Source organism: Diorhabda carinulata, chromosome 6, assembly GCF_026250575.1.
Source record: "Diorhabda carinulata isolate Delta chromosome 6, icDioCari1.1, whole genome shotgun sequence".
Classification (NCBI taxonomy): domain Eukaryota; kingdom Metazoa; phylum Arthropoda; class Insecta; order Coleoptera; family Chrysomelidae; genus Diorhabda; species Diorhabda carinulata.
In genome coordinates, this window is record NC_079465.1 from 26,878,229 (window position 1) to 26,901,478 (window position 23,250).

The 23,250-nt window shown below is 33.1% G+C and overlaps 2 protein-coding genes across 2 annotated transcripts; both read right to left on the reverse strand.

Annotated features, from left to right (window-relative positions):
- Positions 1 to 684: 684 nt before the first annotated feature.
- LOC130895186 (gastrula zinc finger protein XlCGF28.1-like) lies at positions 685 to 4,130 on the reverse strand. Its single transcript, XM_057802368.1, has 2 exons — positions 3,585 to 4,130; positions 685 to 3,157 (listed from the first exon to the last, which is right to left on the reverse strand). Exons 1-2 carry the CDS (start codon positions 4,021 to 4,023, stop codon positions 2,445 to 2,447), a joined length of 1,152 nt encoding a protein of 383 aa, XP_057658351.1. The 5' UTR covers positions 4,024 to 4,130; the 3' UTR covers positions 685 to 2,444.
- Positions 4,131 to 4,724: 594 nt separating this feature from the next.
- LOC130895187 (activating transcription factor of chaperone) lies at positions 4,725 to 22,780 on the reverse strand. The gene is made up of 3 exons (XM_057802369.1): positions 22,562 to 22,780; positions 19,893 to 20,234; positions 4,725 to 5,827 (listed from the first exon to the last, which is right to left on the reverse strand). The coding sequence occupies exons 2-3, from the start codon at positions 20,122 to 20,124 to the stop codon at positions 5,019 to 5,021; spliced, it is 1,041 nt and encodes a 346-aa protein (XP_057658352.1). The 5' UTR covers positions 20,125 to 20,234; positions 22,562 to 22,780; the 3' UTR covers positions 4,725 to 5,018.
- Between the last annotated feature and the right edge of the window lie 470 nt (positions 22,781 to 23,250).

Below are 23,250 nucleotides of genomic sequence, written 5' to 3' on the forward strand. Positions count from 1 at the left end.
ACCGCCATTGTTAATGCAAGTCAGGAATAACTTTCAAAAACAAAATTTTAACTGCGTTGACGATTGTATGTATGTTTAGTGATTTGTGATTTTTTCGTATTTTCTCTCATAAATTTTGCAAAAAAATTACACATTACTATCTTATACTAATTAAACAATTTTTAAATAACCCAAACTATCTCACAAACTTTGTTTGGAACGTGAATTATAACAATAAGATGGCTGTGACGTCACGCTCCGGTTGTTTATTGGAGCAACTTGGTAGGTTTTGTGTCAAACGTCAAATTTGAAAACATTTCACAAATTATTAGTTGCTGTGTCCGAAATACAAAATACTTAACTAAAAGAAACGAATACACAAATTTAAATAAATCGAAATGAATTTGAAATAAATTCCCACATAACTCCAATCTTCTTAGAAACGACAACTTAGAACGTGTCTTTAAAGCATTGCGCATCCATATGCTCAAATTGTGTAATTGGAAAGCCACTTATATCTATGGTCAGAACCCACACTTTGTAATCAGAAATTTATGTTGAACGAGAACGCAATCGCGAACGTACCTATTTATAAATTGACCTTGAAAATCACTCTAATAATAAAATGGTGGATTGTGAGTTTAAGGTCTTATTAAACTAAATATTCATTTTTTTTTATAAAAATAAATAAATAAAACACTGAAGTTATTTAAACATGTATTTAAATTTTATAAAAAAACATTTTTCTATGAAATTCGCTTTAGTAACATTACTGAAATAAAGAAAAATCCATAATTTTGGTTTATAATTGATACGAATCAGATAAAAAAATTAAAATAATTATTTTGCCATATCACAATTGTTATCAAATAAACATTAAAATCCATATCACGACTAGTTGAATAAAATCTCTAAATTGCAAATAACGATGATTATTATATATACATGGTGTTTAAAAAAGCGATGTCATGGAACAACAAGCAGCAGAGATTATTGAAGGGAAATATTAGAACTTTCAGACACGGAGACAAAACGTGAAAAATGGCAAATAAAAATAATAAAAGTGGAGAAGAAAATAGTACACAGGGAAGATATTTGAAATAGGTAGGCGAAAACTCCATAAAAGGATTTGCAGACCGATAAGAAAAATTTGGGAAGAAGAAGGGGATACAACACTGCTGGATGTTTTGTCCAGGATAATAACAAAGAAACTGGGACCAATTCATGACCAAGAAGCCGGAGAATATCAAGGAGACTTTAGGGAGGAGCGGATCAGATTTTTACCTTAAAAACAGTGCAGAGTAATAATCAAGCTCTAGAACTACTGTTCATATATTGTAAACAAATGATACAATAAAGAGGACAAAGTGGTATGAGGCTTTAGAATTGAGCATTGTCTGAAGAAAGTTTTGAGGGAAAAAGAGGGCTGAAGCAGGGATATATCTTATCTACTTTACTTTTTAACCTCACATTAAAGGTAATCATGAGGAAAGCGCAAATACAGACACAAGGTTTGATCTATCACTGGAAGCATCAAATTTAAGCCAGATCTCCAGAAAAACTATATAGTAGATTGGAAATGGACTCAAGAAGGTTGACATTGGGGTAAAATGTGGAAAAATAGGGATGATGAGACGAAAGGGCTAGAAAATCGAATAGTGAAAGGTAGTACAATAATGGGGTCTTGAATAATATTCTCAAAGCAAAAGCAATCTCCAAAGCAGCAAAGATAAGATTGTACAAAACGATGATTAGGTCTGGGTACTAAGCCAGAAGATTGCTGAAAAAGTAAAGTTTGGAAGAGGAATTGCGAGAATGGGACTTGAGATAGAGGATGAATGTCTAACAACTCTATTTTTCGCAGACGATCAAGTTGTTAGAGCAGGTTTGAATGGGGTTTGAATGTGAATATGTCGAAAACAGAAAATTTGCCCCTTGGAACCACACAAGGAGACCTTAAACTGGAATTAAATGGAGTTAGACCAAGCAGACAATTCAAATACCTAGGAAGTATAATTTTGGAGGAAACAACAGGAATCCAGCACAAGATAAAGATATACGACGAAGAACAGGTCGAATATACAAGACTTTAGAGAGAATACAGACTAAACGACTGCTCTGGTACGAACATGTGATGAGGATGTAGAAGAGCAGGTGACCAAAGAAAGCATTGATGTATCAATCGCAGATAGAAGAAGACGAGGAAGATCCTCAAGGACCTGGGAAGGAAAGAATTGAACATGCCATAAAAGACCAAGAAAACCATTGGATAGATAGAAAAGTGTGGCATAAGGCAAAGGAAGCTGTAAGTATTGGAAAGCTTAGAAATATATTAGAGTTAGTACACTTTAGTGTTTGATTTTACGACAATCTCACTACAAAAACGCTTATAATCTAACTGGCAAAAACTTCGTTCCAATGTACTGAAATTAGTTGTTTGAATTCTTCATTAACCCATAAAATGTTCAATCCAATCTCTTATCGTCGTGAAGTTGTTGTAAATGTCTTTTCAAATGATGTTTGATACGGAAGTGCTTGGAACAAATATCGCATTTGAAGGGCTTTTCATTTGTGTGAATACGATAATGGTTATGTAAATTATCGCGCCGCGTAAAACGTTTCGAACAGTAAGTACATTCGAATGATTTTTCTGCTGTGTGAGTCAGGACGTGTCTACGTAATTGACGTTTAGCGCGGAAGGTCCTTCCGCAAACATGACATTCGAATGGTTCTTCTCCGGTGTGAATCTTCATGTGGTCCCTCAAATTCCAATATCTGGTGAAATTCTTCATACACGTATCGCAGTTAAACATTTTTTTATCGCTATGATTTGACGTGCGTCTGCTTTTTTGTATAAAATATTTATTAGAATCGTGGCTTTTGAGGTGGGCCTCAAAATAATTATACCTCTGGTAAATCTTCGAACACCTTTCGCATTTGAAAAACTTTGTTACAGAATATTTGTCAGTTCTAACTTTTTCTTCTAAAGATTCAAATTGTTTTGTAGTGGTTTCAAAAAATGACTTTCGTTTAGTTCTTACCTGCATGCAATGCTGGAAGTAATGGTGCATATAGGAATTTTTTTTAACAAACAATTTACCACATAACTGACATACCACGCATGTATTTCCAAAATGTTTGTTGAAATGATCATTTCTTGAGGAAGATGTTTTAAAAGCTGCAAAATTATGTATATCAATTGTGGTGACAGATTTTGGTTAATATTGATATCAGATTACTGTTCTTTTTACAAATAAATAAAAAATGCTAATGAGGGAAAACAAAAAATAAATATCCTTGGTTATAGGTAAAATTTTGAATATAATTTTAGGAATTATCAAAGAAAAGTGAAAAACGATGCAAAAACAGCTAAAAACTAATGTTTATTCTATAGGGAAGTTTTAACTAAATTAATAATATCTACTTTTATGTATTGTGTACTCAAACATTCTTTAATATCGTTTTTAACTACCTTATTAATAATAAAATGAAAAACCGATCAATTTCCTGAGTTAAAAACAAAAAAAATTTATTATATTCAAACTTTCAAATATAATTTAATTGCAGCAAAATAAATCTATTATTTATTACGAGATACTACTTACTTTTCATACACACTAGACAATTAAAGAGTTTTTTCTTTTTCTTCAATTTCGCAACTCGTCTATTATATTTGAGAATCCTATCTTGAGATACAAGTTGATTAACTGTAGGAGATTCAACAAAAACTTCTGATAAATGTGATTCATTTTTTATTGGTGGTAAATTTATTTCTTCCGTTAATAGTTTAGTCTTAATATCACAATCGCCTGTTTCTTTTTTAATATCAGTTAAATCACTGAGATTCACTAAATATTCGTTAGGCTCATCCGTACTGGACTCTCTATATTCTATTTTTATTGATACTAAATTTTTCAATTCATTTATTTGAAGTAAACATTGTTGGTTTGTTAATTTTACTGTTACCATAGGATTCAATTGGAATTTCTTCCATTCGTTGTCATCTTTTACTTCTACATCTAAATACCCTTTTGCATTATTCATGTTATATATAACCCAACATATTTTTAAATTGTTTTAATTTTGGATGCTGTCAATTACCCTGACATTTCAATGTCAACTGTCAAACTAATCAAAAAAATATGAATGATCTTCCTTCGCATTATGTGACCAGTAATACTGATTCTTATGCTCTATCAAGATTTATGTAAAAATTTTTACTTTTTACTAAAAATATTACGATTCAAATAAGGAGATTGATTAAAAAAATACGAATTTGGCATTGACATATACAGTGTGTTCCGGTATCGGTGAACCGTTATCTATTGAGCAGTCCTCAACAACAAAACGTCGGCCATGTTGATGCGTTTCGAAGACATATCGAATCATCGTCAATGAAGATACTAGTTCGAAGGGAGCATCAGAAATTGTTACTAGTTTGTGGAAACATTGGAGGAAAAAAAATCTGATACATCCAGCGAATCGTAATTCAATGTTTTTACGAGCTGTAGAACGGTTGCCCATAATAGTAATAAACCGAAAGTTTATGGAATCAGGGCGATTTAAGATGGAGTCAGATTCTGAACATTCAATCATAGAGGTTCGATGTATTCACGCCGGAACGTTGGTATACGATAGCACGAACAGTTAAGACCGGGAAATCATATCATGATGTTGAAATGGTTGAAAAAAATCTTTGCGCGCCGATTCGTTTGTTTCAAGATGTTGGATAAAGGGATAAAATGCCCATTTAAAATAACCTTTATTCAGTTAGTAAAACCATTACAATTATGTTAAAAGTGAAATATGAAAAGATCACCTCAAATCTCATAAATGGATAAAAAAATCCAAATAATCGAAAGGAGAATTCCTAAATCTAAAAAAAAAGTAAAAAAAATCTTTCTTAATGTAACTACCTACAATACGACTTAAACCTAATTGATACCAATGTTGACATGAACACAACAGTAACAGCGTGATATCAACAAAGTTAAAGCTAAAAATATAAATTTATTTAACTAAAGAGATAAAAGTGTTTGTTAGTTGATGAGACCCTTAGCCTTAAAGAGATCACGCATGAGACCTTTCAAGTACTTGATTTCCCTGTTTAAATCGGTGACTTTAACCTCCAGCTCGGATTTCTTGTCCAAAAGACCTTTCTCTTCGTGAAGGATCACTTCTATTTCGGCTTTTTTCTTCAAACGGTATCTAGTAGCGGCGTTCTTATTCTGCTCTTTTTTACGAACTTTTTTCTCTTCGGGAGCGTGCTTAGAATAAGGTTTCGTTCTTTTACGAGATGGTTTTATCGGACCATCTTCGTTATATTGTTCAATTGGTTCCGGTACCCATTCGGGGTCGTCGGATGAACAATCTCCGAAGTTACTACAGCTGCTGCTACCGGGAGATCCGGGTCCGCTACTTCCGCTACTACTCCATTGCATATCCTCCACTCTGCTCCTTACCAATTCATCTACAACTGCTAATTCGCGAGCTATATCAGGTTGAGGTGTGTTTAATGTTATCGGATAGTTGATTTGGGTAAAGTTCTCAGAGAGAAACTGCTTCTCCGGTTGCTGGTAAACCAATTTGGTTTCAGGTACTATTTGATACTGAAGTAGTGGTTCTAGTGTAGTCAACGTTGGTTGACTTGGTGGCGACTGAGGTGGTGTTAGAGTCACATGGGAAAAGTCTAGTACTTCATAAACGTTTTCGAATTCCTTCAGAAGATATTGAGTATCGTTAGCGTTGCTTAACTCAGTTTTTAAGTTTTGAACGGGTATAGGTACTGCACGAGGTGGTTCCACTTCGTCAAGGATCGGCAATATTTTCTCGTCGAGTAGGAATGGTTCTGAAAAAAAAAAAAAAAAAGAAAATAAACACTTGGTGATTCAAATATAAAAAAGAGGTATTTTGACGGACACATCAATTGAACTCAGAATGATTTCGGCTCTTCTGTAATCTATTTTCAATACAGTAAGTCTATGGATATAGTATATAGTTTTTTCTGTGGTAAGCTGAATCAGACTACCAACTCTTGTATGTGTGTGTATATAGATTGAGGTAGCTTCAGTTTTTCTACTAGAAGTTGAGTCTTTGAGCTTCACAAAGCTGCGAAGCAGAGTATGATTATCTTCAAAAGAAGACTAGTTACAGGCATTAACATAGTGGTCAGTACTTTTTATGTAAAAAGCAAGCACAGTACACTCTTAGACTCGAGTAGTGGCTACAGTGTGGAGATTAATCTTAAAGTTCTGTTGGTTGTAGTGTTTGGAAAAGACGTGCCTTGGTAGCTGATGCCACTAGCTTGCACTTCTTGCAAATACTGCTCTCGGTAGAATTATATTGGACAGCTCGGAAAAGCATTTGCCGTGATAGTATTGGTGAAACAAAATCAGGTCAGCGGCCAGGTCAACACTGGATCGAGCATCCTCAAGAAATGCTTGGTAGCCGTCCTCCAAATGTGCAAGCAATATTCTAAAGATGGACGAATCTAGGCCTTTTAGAATATTGGAAACTGTTGCGGGGCTTTTTGGTCTTTAAGAGAGTTCCAAGTTTTTAGGAAGCTGCCTTAGCTAATTTGGCCACGTGACTAAAGCCCAGCTACTACGTTTTTTTAAATTTAATCATCAGCTTTGTATATTTTTTGACATAATTAAACTTTTGAAATTCGCCGCATTAAATGTTCAGGCTGGTGAAGCTTCTATCAAGTCATTCATACGATTGTCAAGACACAAACTTATCGTTTAAAATGACTGAGATTTTAGTGAGAATTTCTGAACGCTGACATCTACAGGTTGCAGAAGGAAACTTATTAGACAACTTGTGGCGATCCGCCAGGTGCATTCAAAAATACATAATACAGGCATAATTTCACCATTCGATCGGATTCTCCGAAAAATTTCCTCAGTAAAACAATAATCTTTCGACCCCTGATTGACCGATGCCCGACCCAGGAAATTCCAAGTCACCTTTCGTTTAAAACCTACTTAGTGCATGCAATCAACTTAAGCCTCTTCGGTATACCTGGTAGCAAGTTTCAGGAAAAACCAACATGCCTACGTTCTACTTTCCACTCTGTTTCATGACACCCCCCCTATTTCTTATTTACAGGACGTTGTGGATCGAAGAAAAGTCTTTCTTCGGACAGCGAAGTGAACACGTCTCGAACGCCAAGTCGTCTCTAGCGGAGCTATGCTACTTCTAGAGATTAGGCACGCGCGACTAAGGTTAATTTTACGTTTTTCATATATGTTTTGTTGACATATGTATATAAAGCAAGTTTAAACGTCTATAAACCCTAGTTTGATTTGATTCTGCCAGCTTCATAGAGGTTTGAGCTACGCATTGAATTGAAGTTTTGTTTCTAGTTGAAAAACGAAAGTGTGAGATGTATCTATCTATATAGTAACTACTCCACACTGTATATAAACTAGACTAAGAATTATAAATATTAATAGAGGTGATCAACTTATCTCGTTTTGTATAAAAAACGAATTAAGGTAGTGGTCTAAGAATGTTTGTACATATTTTAAATAACTTTCGAGAATAATTAGAAAAAAAAAAATGAGAGTCCGTTAGAAAATTGTACGCGCTTACAGGTGTGGCGATAAAAAATTGTAATTGCTAGACATATTACAACTAATCAATAAATTTGGGATGTTATCGATTTATCAGATTTTCATTTATAATCCTTTAAAGACGTCCTCGTATATTAATATAAATGAATATCGGCTAAACTAATTTATGATATCAATATCGTGACGCAGATAATTTGAAAAATACTAAATCGAATCTCCATCACAATTCAATGGAATTGTATTTAATTGAGAAAACAAAACAAATAAATTACTATTTTATCCACTACGTAACTGATTCGATTCATTATTTTTTGTTTTCACAGTACGGTCTTAGTACAACGCAATGAGTAATTGCAGGTGCAATATTTCTTGATAAGAAGCAGAAGCGCAGATGAAGTTCAGAGGATTGTTACATGCAAGATCTCGCACTTGCAACATTATTAGATTGGTATCATTTTAATTGCGTGCTAACTGCAATTCTAGGAAGAAATCTATTTACTTTTGGCTCAGCAATAAGGTTCCAAAAGCAAGGCAGCAGCAGATATAATTATCGGCAGCGATCCACCGATCACCGATTTACTTAGATTAGGAATTCGTTTAATTTTACCAATAATGATCTATGGCAATTCACCATGTGAAACTGCCTTCAATGAATAACTGGCAATAATTATACCTGCTGCTGCCTCGCTTTTGAAGCCCGATAGTAACTAAACTTCGCCCTAGAAGGACAATTTGCACGCAATAAAAATTGCATCAAATCGATAATGTTGCATGTGTGAGTTCTGGCATGAAACAATCAATTGAACTTCATCTGCGCATGCTTTTGATCAAGAAACATTCCGTCTTGTATTGCATCATGTCAAGCAGCCATTACTCATCATTACAGTGCGGTATACACTAGCGATTAAAAGTTTTTGCCAACCCTAGTGTTTGCGTGATATTCAATAAAACAAAATTAAAACATTGAAAATGCAAGAAATGAAGTTGAGTAAAATATTTAAGAGTTGAAAATCCCGCGCCACCCACCAGCCAGGTCTTGGATTTTGCGTTTAAACATTGTTTGAGAAAACTTACAAAAAGTTTCATGTCGCCTACTCAAATTTGTCAACCAGCTCTTCGACTATAAGTATTATTTCAGTTAACTTCATTTTAGGTTCAGAAAATAATTTGAACAATATTTTGTAAACAGTAACAGTTTGTTTTAGTTTTTAGTTTAAATTGGGCGAAATGGATTTGATTCTAGGCTACTTAATTGTAAAGAGAGATATGAATCAATGAGGACGTTAATGAAATTAATAAAGTATGAAGAACGTCAATGGAAAGTGCGCAGCGACCTCAAAAGTTTCTTATTGGGTTTCCAAGGTGAATTTACCAAATAATTTTGTTTCCTTTGGTTGTGGGATAACAGGGCTAAAGAGTACCATTAATGCGTTCACTTTAAAATTTTTTTGGCATACAACTCAGGAAGTAACAGTGAGGAATGTTTCCACGAAATTTGAAAATTTCTGAAGAACCTCAACGGGCACTTTGGAATGAAAATATGTTCCGAGATTCTTGTTGGTCATAAATAAGAAAAAACTATCCCCAAAAAACTATAAAAAAGGCAAAAAATTGTCATTTGTTTCCTTTTTCTACGGGATAACAGACTAAAGAGTAAATGATCGAAATTTTTGGCATACAATTTAGGAAGTACTAGAGAGGAACGATTTTTTGTGACCTGATTTACGTGATTTTGTTTGGATAACTTTATTTAGACGACTTGGAACTAACTTCACAGAAAATTTACACCATTAATTGAAAAGTGTTCTTTAGACTATTTACGTTTTCCTGTGCGCCACCTGGGTTCCACATATATATTGTAAAACGTGTGTGACACTTCTATTAGGTTGGGCTAAACAAGAATCTAGACATTTGCCTTTTGGTACACAAATTATTGTGGTCTATAACTTAATTCGTGCGTTTTTTTTTCAAAATTTTAACATTTATTTAAAAAAAAACATATAGAATAGTATTATTCAAAGTATTGCTGATCTGAAGCTATGACCTTTTCCAATCTTTCTGGCAATTTGTGGATCCCATTCCAAAAGAACTGCGTCGTCTTGGTAGCCAAGAATGAATCAAGCCAATTTTTGATATCTTGCTCTGATATAAACCGTTTTCCAGTGAGGGCGTTCTGCATCGACCAGAACAAATGGTAGTCGGAAGGGGCAATGTCTGGGCTATAAGGCGGGTGAGGTAAAACTTCCCATCCACTGTTTTCCAAATAGTTCTTAACCGGAATAGTAACGTGGGGTCGAGCGTTGTCATGATGGAAAATTATTGCCTCGTGTTTGGTCGCATATCCGAGCGTTTTTCGGCTACTGCTCTCTTCAAACGGATTAATTGTGTTCAGTAGCGTTCTCCATTGATGGTTTCACCTGGATTTAGCAGCTCATAATACAGCACACCTTTCTGTTCCCACCAAATAGAGAGCATTACTTTCGCGCCATGAATATTCGACTTTGCCGTTGAATTGGCTGGTTGGCCGGATTTCACGTATGATTTTTTGCGCTTTGAGTTGTCGTAATGGATCTATTTTTCATCACCAGAAACAATCCGATGCAAAAATCAAGTTTCAACAGCGTTTCGGACATGCAAAATCGCCTTTCGACGACTCTCAACTTGAGTTAATGCGGAACCCAATTTCCTTGCTTTTGAATATATCCAGCTACTTTTAAGCGTTTTGAAATGGCTGTTTGAGTGCCACCCAATAAATCTGCGAGCTCTTTTTGTGTTTGGCAACAATCTAGTAACGCTTCCAGTTCTTCATCTTCAAACTTTTTTAGCTGCCCAGGACGTTCATCGTCTTCCAAGCCAAAATCACCACTTTTAAATCGTGCAAACCACTTTTGGAACGTTCGCTCGGCTAGAGCATATTCACCATTAACTTCCACCAAAATACGATGACTTTCGGCAGCATTTTGCTTCATATTAAAGTAATGAAGAAGAACTGCCCGCAAAAACACTTTTTCGGGAACAAAGTTCGACATATTTGAGTGAATAAAATGAATGACATATACTGAAAAAACGTACAATAACAGTGGCTCTCCAACGAAGGTTCGGAATATTGGAACGATGTAATATTATACAAGTTACTCCATCTCTTATCAAACCGCAGTTATTTCGACGGAACCAAAAGATCATGTAAGTGATTGTTATTTTTGTTTGATTCAAACGAGAAGCGACACAACCAAGTTCAAACACAATATCCAACACTCAAAATTTTTATCGATCAACAATTAGAGCCAAACTGCCTGTACCAAAACCTGTTTTTAGTTCGAGAGTTTGTTCTTAGTCAACCCATTAAGGTATCTCAAGAAAGTGACCCGAGTTATGAACCATCAACTTCAAAGAACCGTATTCGAAGAACAAGTTGAGTTTTTGGGGTTGGAATTAACTTTCTCCTGGTACGAAAATTTTTCCTTCTTGAAAAAATTAAATACAGTGAACATGCTTAGAAAATTTATGGAGACTTCGAAGCTCTTTTTCTTTGGCTGCAGTTGGTTACATAAAATTTTGCTGTATCATTTGCGAATGGGATAGCAGAGATAAAAAAAGTCAATTCACAAAGAAAGTATGGCCCAAGCGTAAATAACTTATTCCAGAGCATAAGAATGTTGAAAATGATCCTTAAGTGAACCCTATTGTATATAAAGCTCGGCCCGATGAAAAAGTTTGTAAAATTTATGCTTAAAGGTGGCAGTGGATTCTCACAACTGAAAGATAAATTTCCCAAACACAACGAGGCAAAAATTGAAGAAGGAATATTTATTGGTCCATAAATAGAGGAAATAATGAAGGATACAAACTTTGAAGGAAAGCTAAATGATTATCTCGAAAAAGTCGCCTGGAAATGTTGTCCAAAATTTCCTATGAGACCATAAAACGTAAAACTATCAAGACTTAATCAATGAGTTTATAATTTCATACAAACTTTGGGATGTTATGTCTTTAGAAATACATATCCTGCACTTTCATCTGGATTTTATCCCCGAGAACAAGGCGACAGATTTCATCAGGACATTTCCTTAAAAGAAAAGAATATTTTGTCCAAGTGTTAGTTTGTACTTTTTATTAAATTTTATGTCTTGATGTCACAAAGAAACCTGATACATTCTTGTTTGGTGGCCATAGTAAATTCAAAATTTTTCATGTGACAAAAAAGTTGACCACGAGAGTTTTTGTTGACCAGTGTATTTGGATTGTCCTACAACTGTCTCAAGTTGTAATTCGTGAATAAGTTAGTTGTTTTTCAAATAAACGTCATAGACAACCAAGTGTAGGACAAGATCAACCCGTTTGAAATCAGCATTTATTTTTTTAATCCCCACGATTTAATTTGTTTTATATACGTTAAAGACATTCTGTATAAATATATACCGTTATATTACACATACCATAACAGTTTGCCATTGTAAAATTCGGCTAGGGTCCCACCAACAATCAAACACAACAAAAAAATCGGGTTCGAGTATAAAATCCACAAAAAGAAGCGAACGTCGTGAAGGGTGGCTTGGGGGGTAGTTTCCAATATTCTTCAACGTCTTTTAACAAGTTTCTGCGAGTTGAACACGATATCCCTGTTCCAAGTATAGTGGTAGCTGCACTTCATGCTAACATATCCGAAAATGATCATGGGCAAATCTCAGCATGAGAAATTCGATCACAAAACTCGTTCTTAGTTTTCAATTAGAAATAATTAGAGAAACAACGCGCGCGTGATTTTTTTTCTAATTCAGAAGTTGCAATATGGTGGTAAACCACTTTGGAAACGATGCTTTTACACTAGTCACACACAACTGACTAACGTTGTAACCACAAGCATCGATCGATCGACCCAAGGACTGTACCCCCACTTATAATACTTAGTAAGTTTACTTTCGAATGGTACACATTCTAAACATCGTCAGTGGTATTTCTTCCAATTTGTTATACGTTAGAATTGTATAACGAGTTATAGGATTATTAGTCGTGTAAATATAATGGAATAATTACTTATATTTATAGTCCAGATAAATTAGTATTTAGATTGGAATTTATTAATTTAATTAGTGTAGAAATTTTCTTTCTGAATGGAACGGCGACGGGAATGAATGAAAAGCAGAAAATCCAGGACCGAAACGACTAAAAGACTTAATTATAGTACAGTCCTGTATTTTTGAATGATGTGAAAGTTGATTTGAAAATTTTAACAGCGAGAATGTAGCACAAATTCCAAAGTTTTTTTTTGTATCGCGTATTTAGTTTTATAATATTAAAAAAATATATAAAATATCGATATGGAAACTGTTGAAAATGTTTATTTTTTACGCCTCTCAATGTACTTTTCTTTGTTAAAAACAATTTTGATTCACTATAAGGGACGATAGTTAAATTTTCGGCCCTGCGAGTCATTATTCCCGAGGCGCAGGAGCGAGGTTTCAACTTTCGAATCGTGTAGTGTAAACGATTTTTCTTCATACCTCGGTCAAAGGTACATCATTTTTTATAGGGGCTATGACGAGCGAGTTAAACTTTCATCCCTGGTACTACGTACTTTCGATCGTATAAAAAACATTTATTTTATTCGGTTTTTCTTTAATATTCAGACGAATTAGAATCTGTCGTTTGAACATAACGCCCGATAAATTAATTAATTTGGTAGTTTTTTGTTTGCAATGTAAAGTTTGATATTTTTTCTACACTGGCAACCACGTTTCGAACAGGCGAATGACATAACTCGCTTGTCAGTTGTCATTTTCCAAAATGGCGTGACGTGGTCGAATTGTTTTAAGTAAAAGTAATATTTTGTATTTTCTTACGAATTTTTACAATAAACATTTAACAAGTCTATTATGTTTGTAATATAATAAGTTATTTTTCATGCCACAATCCTGTTTTTCTGTATATTGGGCTCTAAGGTGTGGTTCTTAACCTAACCAAATGAGCAATTGCCTGGCAGTATACAAGAAGCTCATTTTGTAAAAAATATTCTACAAATTCAGCCTCGCGATTTCTATACCAAGAGAAGGTAATTTGAGGGACAAGCATTTTTTGTTTCAACCTAGACCTTAGCAATTCAAAAGGTCTTTTGGAAGTTCATTCAGTACGACTCGTTAAAAAAGTTGTGGTTAGTTTTGATTATTCAAAATCGCCATCAATAGCATGTAGGGATCTGGAAGTTGAGGAGCTTCCGGTAACTTCTTTTAGTACTTTGGGGGGTACGGGTATATCAAGACTGCGAAAAACTGATCTGATAGCTGATTTAATATTGTTTGGTTGTAAAATATGTTTCAAGATTTTTCTGTTATGTCCCTTAATAGCACAAAGACAAAATTAGCGATAATCATGATGCTTTTGCACTTCTTTCCAGACCATTAGTATTCCAGGGGGATAATGTATCAAAAATCCTTTTTTCTCAATGTGTGGTTCCAATAGGATTGTCAAGAATTTGGCTAAGGTATTTATGAGAAAACCTATGACGCTTACGATGCGTCGTTTTTTGGTATGCCGTAAAGTCTCACTTTTTTCTCGTTAGTTTTTTGTAGGTTTTTAGATCTAATAACTCATTAACTTTTGCTTCATAATCTACAGTGTTTATTATTACTGTAGCATCGCATTTGTCATTATTTCTTGGCCATGTCATGTGGAAGGAATCTTATTGTTGATTCGAGGTTTAATGGGAGAAATCAGACACTGGACGCAAAAATACACGATCTTTAAAATAGTACGAAGATGACAACCGACATATACGTGAACTATATGATGAACGCGTTCGTATGAAATATTCAGTGCTTCAGATCAGATCCGTTTTAGTCCAATTCGGGGATCTGATAAAATCATGTCATGAACTGGATCGATATTTTCGAGAACTGACACAGTAACTGGCCTTCCCGTATTAAGCATATATTCGTAAATCTGCTTTTAAATACAGGTACTTGATGATGGCTCGATACTCCAACTATTCGATTTTCACAATTTCGGTGGAAATATTTTTTCTTTTGATTTATTGCGTAACTCTGGTTTACTTTTTTGACACTGGCACTTCTAATAAGTCTAGGCTAACTAAATTTGTGGCGCAGTGTAGTTTCAGTTCCTATTTCGATGTTTTTGTTTAATATTGACCAATGAAATCGATGTCAAGTAGAATTTTTTGAATGCGGAAGTTGAAAGAGAATCGCAAATTTTCAAGGTAAATTTATATTTATATAAAAGCAAAAATATTCGTCTTGAGAAATAGTTTCGCGTGATTTCAATAAGGTTAAGACGATTGAAGCATAAATAATTTATTTCAAAATTTAAAAAAATACGTATATTTTGATGACCTCGAAACATATTATTTTGAAGAGATAACTATTAGTAGACGTCCTATCAGTAATATGCAGATAAGTAGTTCAAGTCGAGCAAAGTGGAAAATACGATTTTTTTAAAACTATTGATAGGTCAAAATAATCAAACATGGTAATAATTTCTTTATTAAATTGATAAAATACACTCGTGATCAAAAAAATCGACCGGCAATCGAAAGTTTTTTGCAAAAAATCTGAACATAAAATTTCAAATTTCATTTTTCTCAGTAAAATTTTAAAGCTGATATTAACTGCAAAATGATCGTAATGTTTCTTGCCCTCACAGTCCCACAATATAACTACCCTTTTGATGTTTGTTTACGAGATTGCTAATTAAGGGTAACTGACCCTTATAAAAGGTTATCTACCTAACCCACCACTCCATCAAACATCAACCGATACATACCACTCTAAACAACAAACAACAAGTGATAAAGCTGATCAAAAGGTCACTCTTTTGCTGAACATGAACCAGTCTGCAGTTTTCAATGTTTACTGTTGTTACCAAGAGACTGGTAACTTTAATCGAAGACACGGTTCCGAAACAGATGCCCGATTTATTGTCAGCATATCGCTGATAAATCGGGCCCTCACTTGTGTTGGTCCAACAAGAGCTCAAAGAAACGCGAGCCGTCAGAAGAAGACTTGATGCAACTAACCTTGAGCCTAAAAGGCCAGCTTCTCGCCGAAAATTTATAAAAACTTCGTCTTATTTTAAATAGAATAGACTACAACTTCTAGAATTAGCAGAAATGTAATAATTTAAAAGTTATCGTAATTTCAGTGGTACGTCAGGAAGGGTTTAGGAAATATTCCCGTTTATTTTTTGTTTGTAGGACAGTCTTGCGGTGAATGAACAATTTCTGAACCTAATTTGGCTGGAAAGGTCTTATAGACTTGAAAGAGGCCTTACTCGGTCAGGTACCAGCCGATTTCCCGTGGAATTTCGATAATCGAGATCGATTTTCTTGGAAATTGGTATGAAGATAATATTTATAACCTTCTTCAAAATCTACCCTGTGCCGAAGCCACCCCTTGTTGGAGATGGAGACAAAATAATCTCGTAGGTCCGTAGATTGACTAATTCTAAGCAATTTTTACTTTACAAAGTTTTTTTCTTAATTTGGTACTTTTAGAGTTATATACGATTGAAACTGCATATTTTTTTTACAGTTTTTCATGAATTACTTGAAAAGTTTTCATTTTATCAGCAAAATCATTCAGAACGAAAATGTAGCTAATAAAAAAACAAATAGATTCGTTTTTTAAGGACCTCCGTAAATTCAATAATAACTGAATTATTGCTCGTTGAAGGATGGCTATTTTGGGGCACCTCGAAATTGAAAACCTTTAACCTCAAAAACTTGAAATTGATGAAATTTTTGGAAAAAACTCAAGAAACCTTTAAAATGAGCACTGTCAAAAGTGTTTTGCATAAGAGTTGACTGATTTATAACAAAAATAAGGTTTTTTTTCTTTTTTGAAAAAATGTAATGATTATACCCTCGCCATTACCACCCTAATTGAAATTAATCGTAATCAGCTTGCCATTAACTTTATCTATGTATTATTGATATGATCCATGTGATTTCACCGGTTTTGAATGCTTATTTTAGAAAAAATATTTCATTAATTTGAACACTTGAAAAAAAATTTTTCTCAAATAAACCAAAAACTATTTATGTTACGAGAAAATGTTTCAAATATTAATTGTAGGGTTTTTCTTGCCAAAAATTTTGAGTCTTTCCAAATCTATGTATCATAAAAATTGAAGAAGATACATTAGCTCAAAGTGTGTGGCTTATGCAACCCCTTTGAGATGCACCTTTTTCGAAACCGGGGATTGAAAAAAGTTTTAATTGGTATGAAGTTGAAGTACTTGAAATCCCCTACAAAATGCTTTTTTAAAAAAGTTTGTAGCTTGAAAATTGAACGAGTTATTGTCGAAAATGCAACTGCTTTTTTTTCAAAATTTCGGAGCAGTGGACACGAACGAGAAGAGGAAGAAGATATTAATAATGATGAAATATAATTATTCAAAATTGTTTTTTATACTATGTACTAAATAAAAATTTTTATTGATTTTGTAAATATTTTTTAATTATTTCTGTGAGAAAATTTTAACTGCAACTTTGAAATTTTTGGTCATTGAAGGTGGGTTTCAAAAGGATTGAAACATTGAAAAGAACAACACTTTTGAATAATTTTTAATTGTAAAAGAATCGTCGAGATTACTTTTTAACTTTTCATATGATTAGGGGATAATTTTGAGGGGTTGCATGAATCTGATTGATCATAAACGTGTTTGGTAATGTCAACCAATTTACAAATAATACATTTAAATATCATTTTACCCAAAACATGCATAAAATCTAGGATTTTAAAGTTTTGTTCAATAAGGGGTAGTTTACACCTCCCATAATATAAAAAAAGCCCCGTTCGGCACAGAGAAGATTTCGTAGAAGAGGGTAAGTAGAGCTTGAATTCAAATTTTCATAAAAATGGACGTTGATTCACAAATTTCCACAGTTTTAACGATTTTTACCCCCAAAGAACTTAGTGGAGGTTATGAATAGAAAGGATGGAGTAAATATAACAAGTCTGTCGCCAGTAAAATGACGCTAAGCCAAAGTACACATCCAACACATCGATACAATATTATTCAAAAATGGAACAATTGTCTAAATAGCAATTAAAATAAATTGCCATATATTTGTAACGATCGATTTATTCCTAACAAATAATAAAGTCACGTATATTGAGAACACATGTTGTTATTGTCTCTAATTAGACTACGAGTTTCGCTAAAAGAATAAAAAAAGATCTTTACTACGAGGTATATCCACAAACAAAGTTCCGTTTGATTATATATATAAAAAAAAACTTGTAAAGATACAGAAAAAAATTATTGTGCAAAAATTCTTTCCCTGTTAGGTCGGAAACTTTTCATGCAACCCTCGTATTGTGACAGTCAATAATAACATTTCGTTTTAAACTGGATTTACTTGTTATTTTATAATAAATTTCCCAAAACTTCTTATCTGCACCTCGTATAAAGCAACGAGTCCAAAACTACGTATATTTTATGTACAGGGTGTTTCTAAATTCATGCGACAAAATTCAGGTAATTGCTCGTATAAAATTAGAGCGAGACTTTTCTATAATAAAATTTCCTCAGTCCACCCCTTTCGAGATATCACTAAAATTATAGGAAAGCACGAGCAATCACCTCCTGAATTTTGTCGCATGAATTTATCAACACCCTGTATATGTGTATGCACGTTTATAGATAAATAAATTCCAAAGTCCTTGATTTTAGTCTAATCAGCTCGTTAATAATAGAACTAATAAGTAAGAACAAAAGATTAATGAGCTGCTGATTATTAAACAATCAAGTTCATAAAAATGAACTAAGGCGAAGGATTCAGGAACGAAACGCGATTAAGGAGTCCTAAAAATTTAATTGCGTCTGTTTTAAATCTCATTTTCCAATTACAATTTCAGCTATTCAATAGTTATTATTTTCCACTTATCTAGTGTGAAGTGTATATCTTCATATCGTACAACCCCTGTACAGATTGCTTCTGTGAAATACTATTTTTTTTATAAATGAATACTTGAGGATGATTCAGCAGAAAAATTAATAAGCTTCCAACCTGTCTTTGTATTTTTTTATTCATTGAATGTTATAAGGAAATAACAATAATTCTGAAACAACCCCTGTACAGGTTAAAACCATAGTTTATAATTTTTTCACATAAATAAATGTATGAAGATGATTTAGGAATAAAATGTCTTCTAATTTTTTGCTTTTTAGAAAAGGTATTTCTAGATATAAGTAATGATTATTTCACACGACCCCTGTACAGGTTAAAACAATGATTTATATATATATTTTTTTTTGATAAATGAATGTCTGAAGTTGATTTAGGAAAAAAATAATCTTCCAATATATCTCCAATTTTTTTTTCTAAAAAGGTATTCCTAAATATCGTGAGTAGGTAATACTAATTATGAAACAACCCCTGTAGAAGTTGATTGGGTTAGATATATATTTTTTTCAATAAATAAATATCTGAAAACTAATCGGTAAATAGAGAGAAAGATTCGTTGGATAATTTTTAGTTAGGATAAAGGAAATTTTTTATAGGAGGACGGTTTGTTGGAGTTGGCCCTGATATAGGAGTTGCTCCTCTGTAGGGCTGGGGTTAAGGAAAGGAGGAAAAGCGAACGACCATTGGCCAGAAGAAATCAAAAAGCGACCTCTGGTATAAGTAAAAACGGCCCTTCTCAGTTTAGGGATATATGTTTTTTGTTTTTTTTTCTAATCTTCGAATATTTTTTTGTTTATTTTATATTATTCCCTATTGTCGGCCATTTGGCTAATGGAGTGGTTCACCAGGTTACAGGAAAGCTATCGACGAACGAAGAAGTGAGTGAGAAAAGATGTTATCTTATGGATATGGAAGAATTGCCTAAGAAGTTAAAGTAGATTTTGTATGCTGTTGTTAGTAGCTGTAGGGGCGGATAGGAGAGTTTCCTCTTGCTCTTGGACCCGAGGGGCCGTATACTGATCAACCAGAGGGTAAGAAGGGTTTCTTGGCAGGATTCAATGGTACGAATCACATAATGGGCTTGGAAGTCCTTTACAAGGCTTAGGATGGGGGATATGTTTGTATTGACATAAACGATATTACTAGGGCTGAATCTACACTTGTATTGGCAGTAAGATATTTTTTACAAAATTGTGGATTGCATCTCCCGCTCTTATAAACTTTTCACACTAGACCATAGATTAAATATAGTGTTCAATTGAAACTATATAGTATACTATGTTCAACAAACGGCTGACTATAATACAGCTAAAAATAGTGAACAAAACTGTCAAATTGTCAAGCAATTATAGTTTTATTGTCTCAAAAATGAAGCCACTAATCACAATTATGTTTGTAAATGTAAAAACACTCACCTTCTTTAATAAGTTCATCGAGATCCATTAAATTTTCCAAATTTTCGAGAATATGAGAAGCAGCCTCTGCTTTGGACTCGAATGTAGCAAGTGACTCAAAGTCGGTATCAAGTTTGATGTCTAGTTCATTGAAAGGTGTCGTATTGTAGATAGTAACGTCTAGATGCGCCGTCTCGTCATATTCAGAAGATGGCGAGACGGGCTCTTGTTTCCATATCAGCACTGGACTCATTTTTGGCAAGTACAATGCTGTTTATGGTACTTTTGTTGGAAAGATTTTTCAATAACGATAGTATTTGCGGTGGTGCCGAGAAGGCGATGAAAGAAGGCGCCATTGTGGCTCTAAGACAAAGAAACACAAAAATTAATTGATTTGTAAAATATTATGGGATATGGATAGGAACATAATAAATTTTTAAATTAACTGATTTTGTTTAGGATTTTTTTCCCTACAATTTTCATTCAGTCCATTCAAAAAGCCTTTTATCAATGATGACACGTAAAGTGAATGTAACCTAGTATCTGATACGTTTCATTAAATAGAAATAGTAAATTATTCTAATTTGTGTTTTTCTCCACTTTCTGCAAATCCTACAATAAAAAAGCTTTGATCTCATTAAATATCGTTCAAGATTCAGTATTTTCCATTTAAAATTGAGCCTGTTTGAAGTTCTATTATTTTTAGCTTTTCACGAGCTTTTGCAAATCCTGTATTCAACAAAAAAGATTTGATCTCATTGAATATTGTTCAGGATTCAGTATTTTCCATTTAAGATTGAGCCTGTTTGAATTTATATTCATTTTAGCTTTTGACAAGCTATTGCAAACACTGTATTCAATAAAAAAAGCTTTGATCTCATTAAATATCGTTCAGGATTCAGTATTTTCCATTTAACATTGAGCCTGTTTGAAGTTATATTCATTTCAGCTTTTCACAAGCTTTTGCAAACCCTGTATACAACAGACAACCTTTGAATATATTTCAACATCCAGTATTTTCCATGTAAAATTGAGTTTGTTTGAAGTTATATTATTTTTAGCTTTTCACGAGCTTTTGCAAATCCTGTATTCAACAAAAAAGATTTGATCTCATTGAATATTGTTTAGGATTCAGTATTTTCCATTTAAGATTGAGCCTGTTTGAATTTATATTCATTTTAGATTTTGACAAGCTATTGCAAACACTGTATTCAATAAAAAAAGCTTTGATCTCATTAAATATCGTTCAGGATTCAGTATTTTCCATTTAACATTGAGCCTGTTTGAAGTTATATTCATTTCAGCTTTTCACAAGCTTTTGCAAACCCTGTATACAACAGACAACCTTTGAATATATTTCAACATCCAGTATTTTCCATGTAAAATTGAGTTTGTTTGAAGTTATATTCTTTTTAGCTTTTTACAAGCTTTTACAAACCCTGTATACAATAAAAAAGATTCGAATATCTTCCAACATTCAGTATTTTCCATTTTACCTGATATCTGTTTGAAGTTACATTCTTTTTAGCTTTGCACAACTTTTTGCTGGTCGTTTATTCAATAGAAAAGATATGAACTTAATATTAAATATCTTCCAAAATTCAATATTTTCCATTTTATCTAGAGTAGGTTTGAAGTTATATTTGTTTTCACAAGTTTTTGCAAACCCTATATTTATAATCCATTGCAAATATTAAATGAAGTTATGAATTTTGATCATCAACAAAATCAATCTTTTTATCACTTAATCACATAATCCGAACAGACAACAGAAATGTCGATTCACCCTGTAAACCTACAAGTCTACATTCTTTAACGTGCTTACTACGCCATTAATTTGAAAGTAAACAGGTAACACGGTAACGGTAAAAGTATTAATCTATTCCTACTCTTTATTTTTAAAAGTTTAATCTATAAACACAAAATAAATAATACATTATTATGTTATAAATCATTTAAAATTGAGTTGAGACATCGATAAGGATTACTAGGTATAGATTATCGAATATGATGTAATGGAACGCAACGTTGTCAGATATGTTCAATGAAATTGATTTTTTAAATCTAAACTAGTCTTACTCGAGACATATTTTAAAATTACAAATATTCAGAAGAAATACAAAGTAATTGAGATGTATTATTTCTGTATTCTTTCACAAAAATAAATTAAGAAATACCTAGTAAACATGAAATTATTTGATAAAAACTTATCCTTATACACCTACCCTGTATAAATAGTTCGGGTCAAAATATCAAAAATTAGAAGTTTTTATGAAGGGTTGAATAGTTAAAGTTCTCTACTTAAAAGTTTATTAAGTAATCACCATATGGAACGATATATGTATACTTTTTTAGTCGTCATCACTGTAATTACTACATTGTAAACAAACATAAGCATGTAAAACATGATGACTCATTATCATCCGATATTTTTCCAGGAAAACTATAATTTCCTAATTAGAATCTACTAAATTAGGAGGTACTATTTGAAAAATAAATATTCTAATTGATAATAGTTATAATCAGGTTATTTGCTTTTGGAAAATACATACAAAAACACTATCTCAAAATATTTACGGAAAACAACTTGTCTCATAAACATTATACGACAACACTGTGTAAATATGGAGGTAACGTTGAGGTAGCTAATAGACTAAATAAAATCAAACATGAATATTAAAATAACTTACGTCATTTTTACTATTTGTGCTGGCACACTTATGTGTGCAAAACTTAGGTGGCTAGAACCCCATGACTAATGGATGATGCTTCTGGAAAAAACACAATTCACACTTTACCTGGCCATGGATGCTACAAAAATGGCCACATTTTAGAAACGCTATGTGATCGATAATCTTAAATGCGCATGTGTACGAGTTTTAGGAAATTGACGAGGGAAAATAAGAGTCGACCATAATAAACAGTCGATTCTTTATAAACGTTTACAAAGAAAAAACTCGTTGGATGTTTTTGTAAAAAGTAGTTCTAAAGAAATAAGATTGTGTTACACATGTTTAAACTCCAGCATGTCTATAATTTTACAGGGTGTTTTAAAAATTTCTTTAATATCAAATTTAAAATTAGTAATACGGCTTTAGGGAATTATCTTGATTGTGGGAATATTGTAAGAAATATTTTAATATCTATCGTTTAACGCCATCTATCAACGAAAAACAACCGAAACCTTACACACTTGTATAGATATTGATCCAAATTTACAATATTTCGCTAACATCCCTTAACTTTCTATTCTCCTGTTAAAAATCCCCACTATCGTTGAGATGACGAAATGGAAACCTTTGGAAAATCCTTGGAAAGGACATTGATAAAGAGTAGATGTCCTAAGACAGGGCTTATTTCCTGGAAGATCCAGAGTTTT

What these genes read in the sequence shown, in the direction of transcription:
- LOC130895186 (XM_057802368.1), bottom strand. Translation starts at nt 4,023, where the DNA reads ATGAATAATGCAAAAGGGTATTTAGATGTAGAAGTAAAAGATGACAAC. An exon ending in TTGTCTAGTGTGTATGAAAA is followed by an intron (nt 3,158 to 3,584) that starts GTAAGTAGTATC and finishes ATAATTTTGCAG; the next exon opens with CTTTTAAAACATCTTCCTCA.
- LOC130895187 (XM_057802369.1), bottom strand. Translation starts at nt 20,124, where the DNA reads ATGAGTCCAGTGCTGATATGGAAACAAGAGCCCGTCTCGCCATCTTCT. An exon ending in CGATGAACTTATTAAAGAAG is followed by an intron (nt 5,828 to 19,892) that starts GTGAGTGTTTTT and finishes TTTTTTTTTCAG; the next exon opens with AACCATTCCTACTCGACGAG.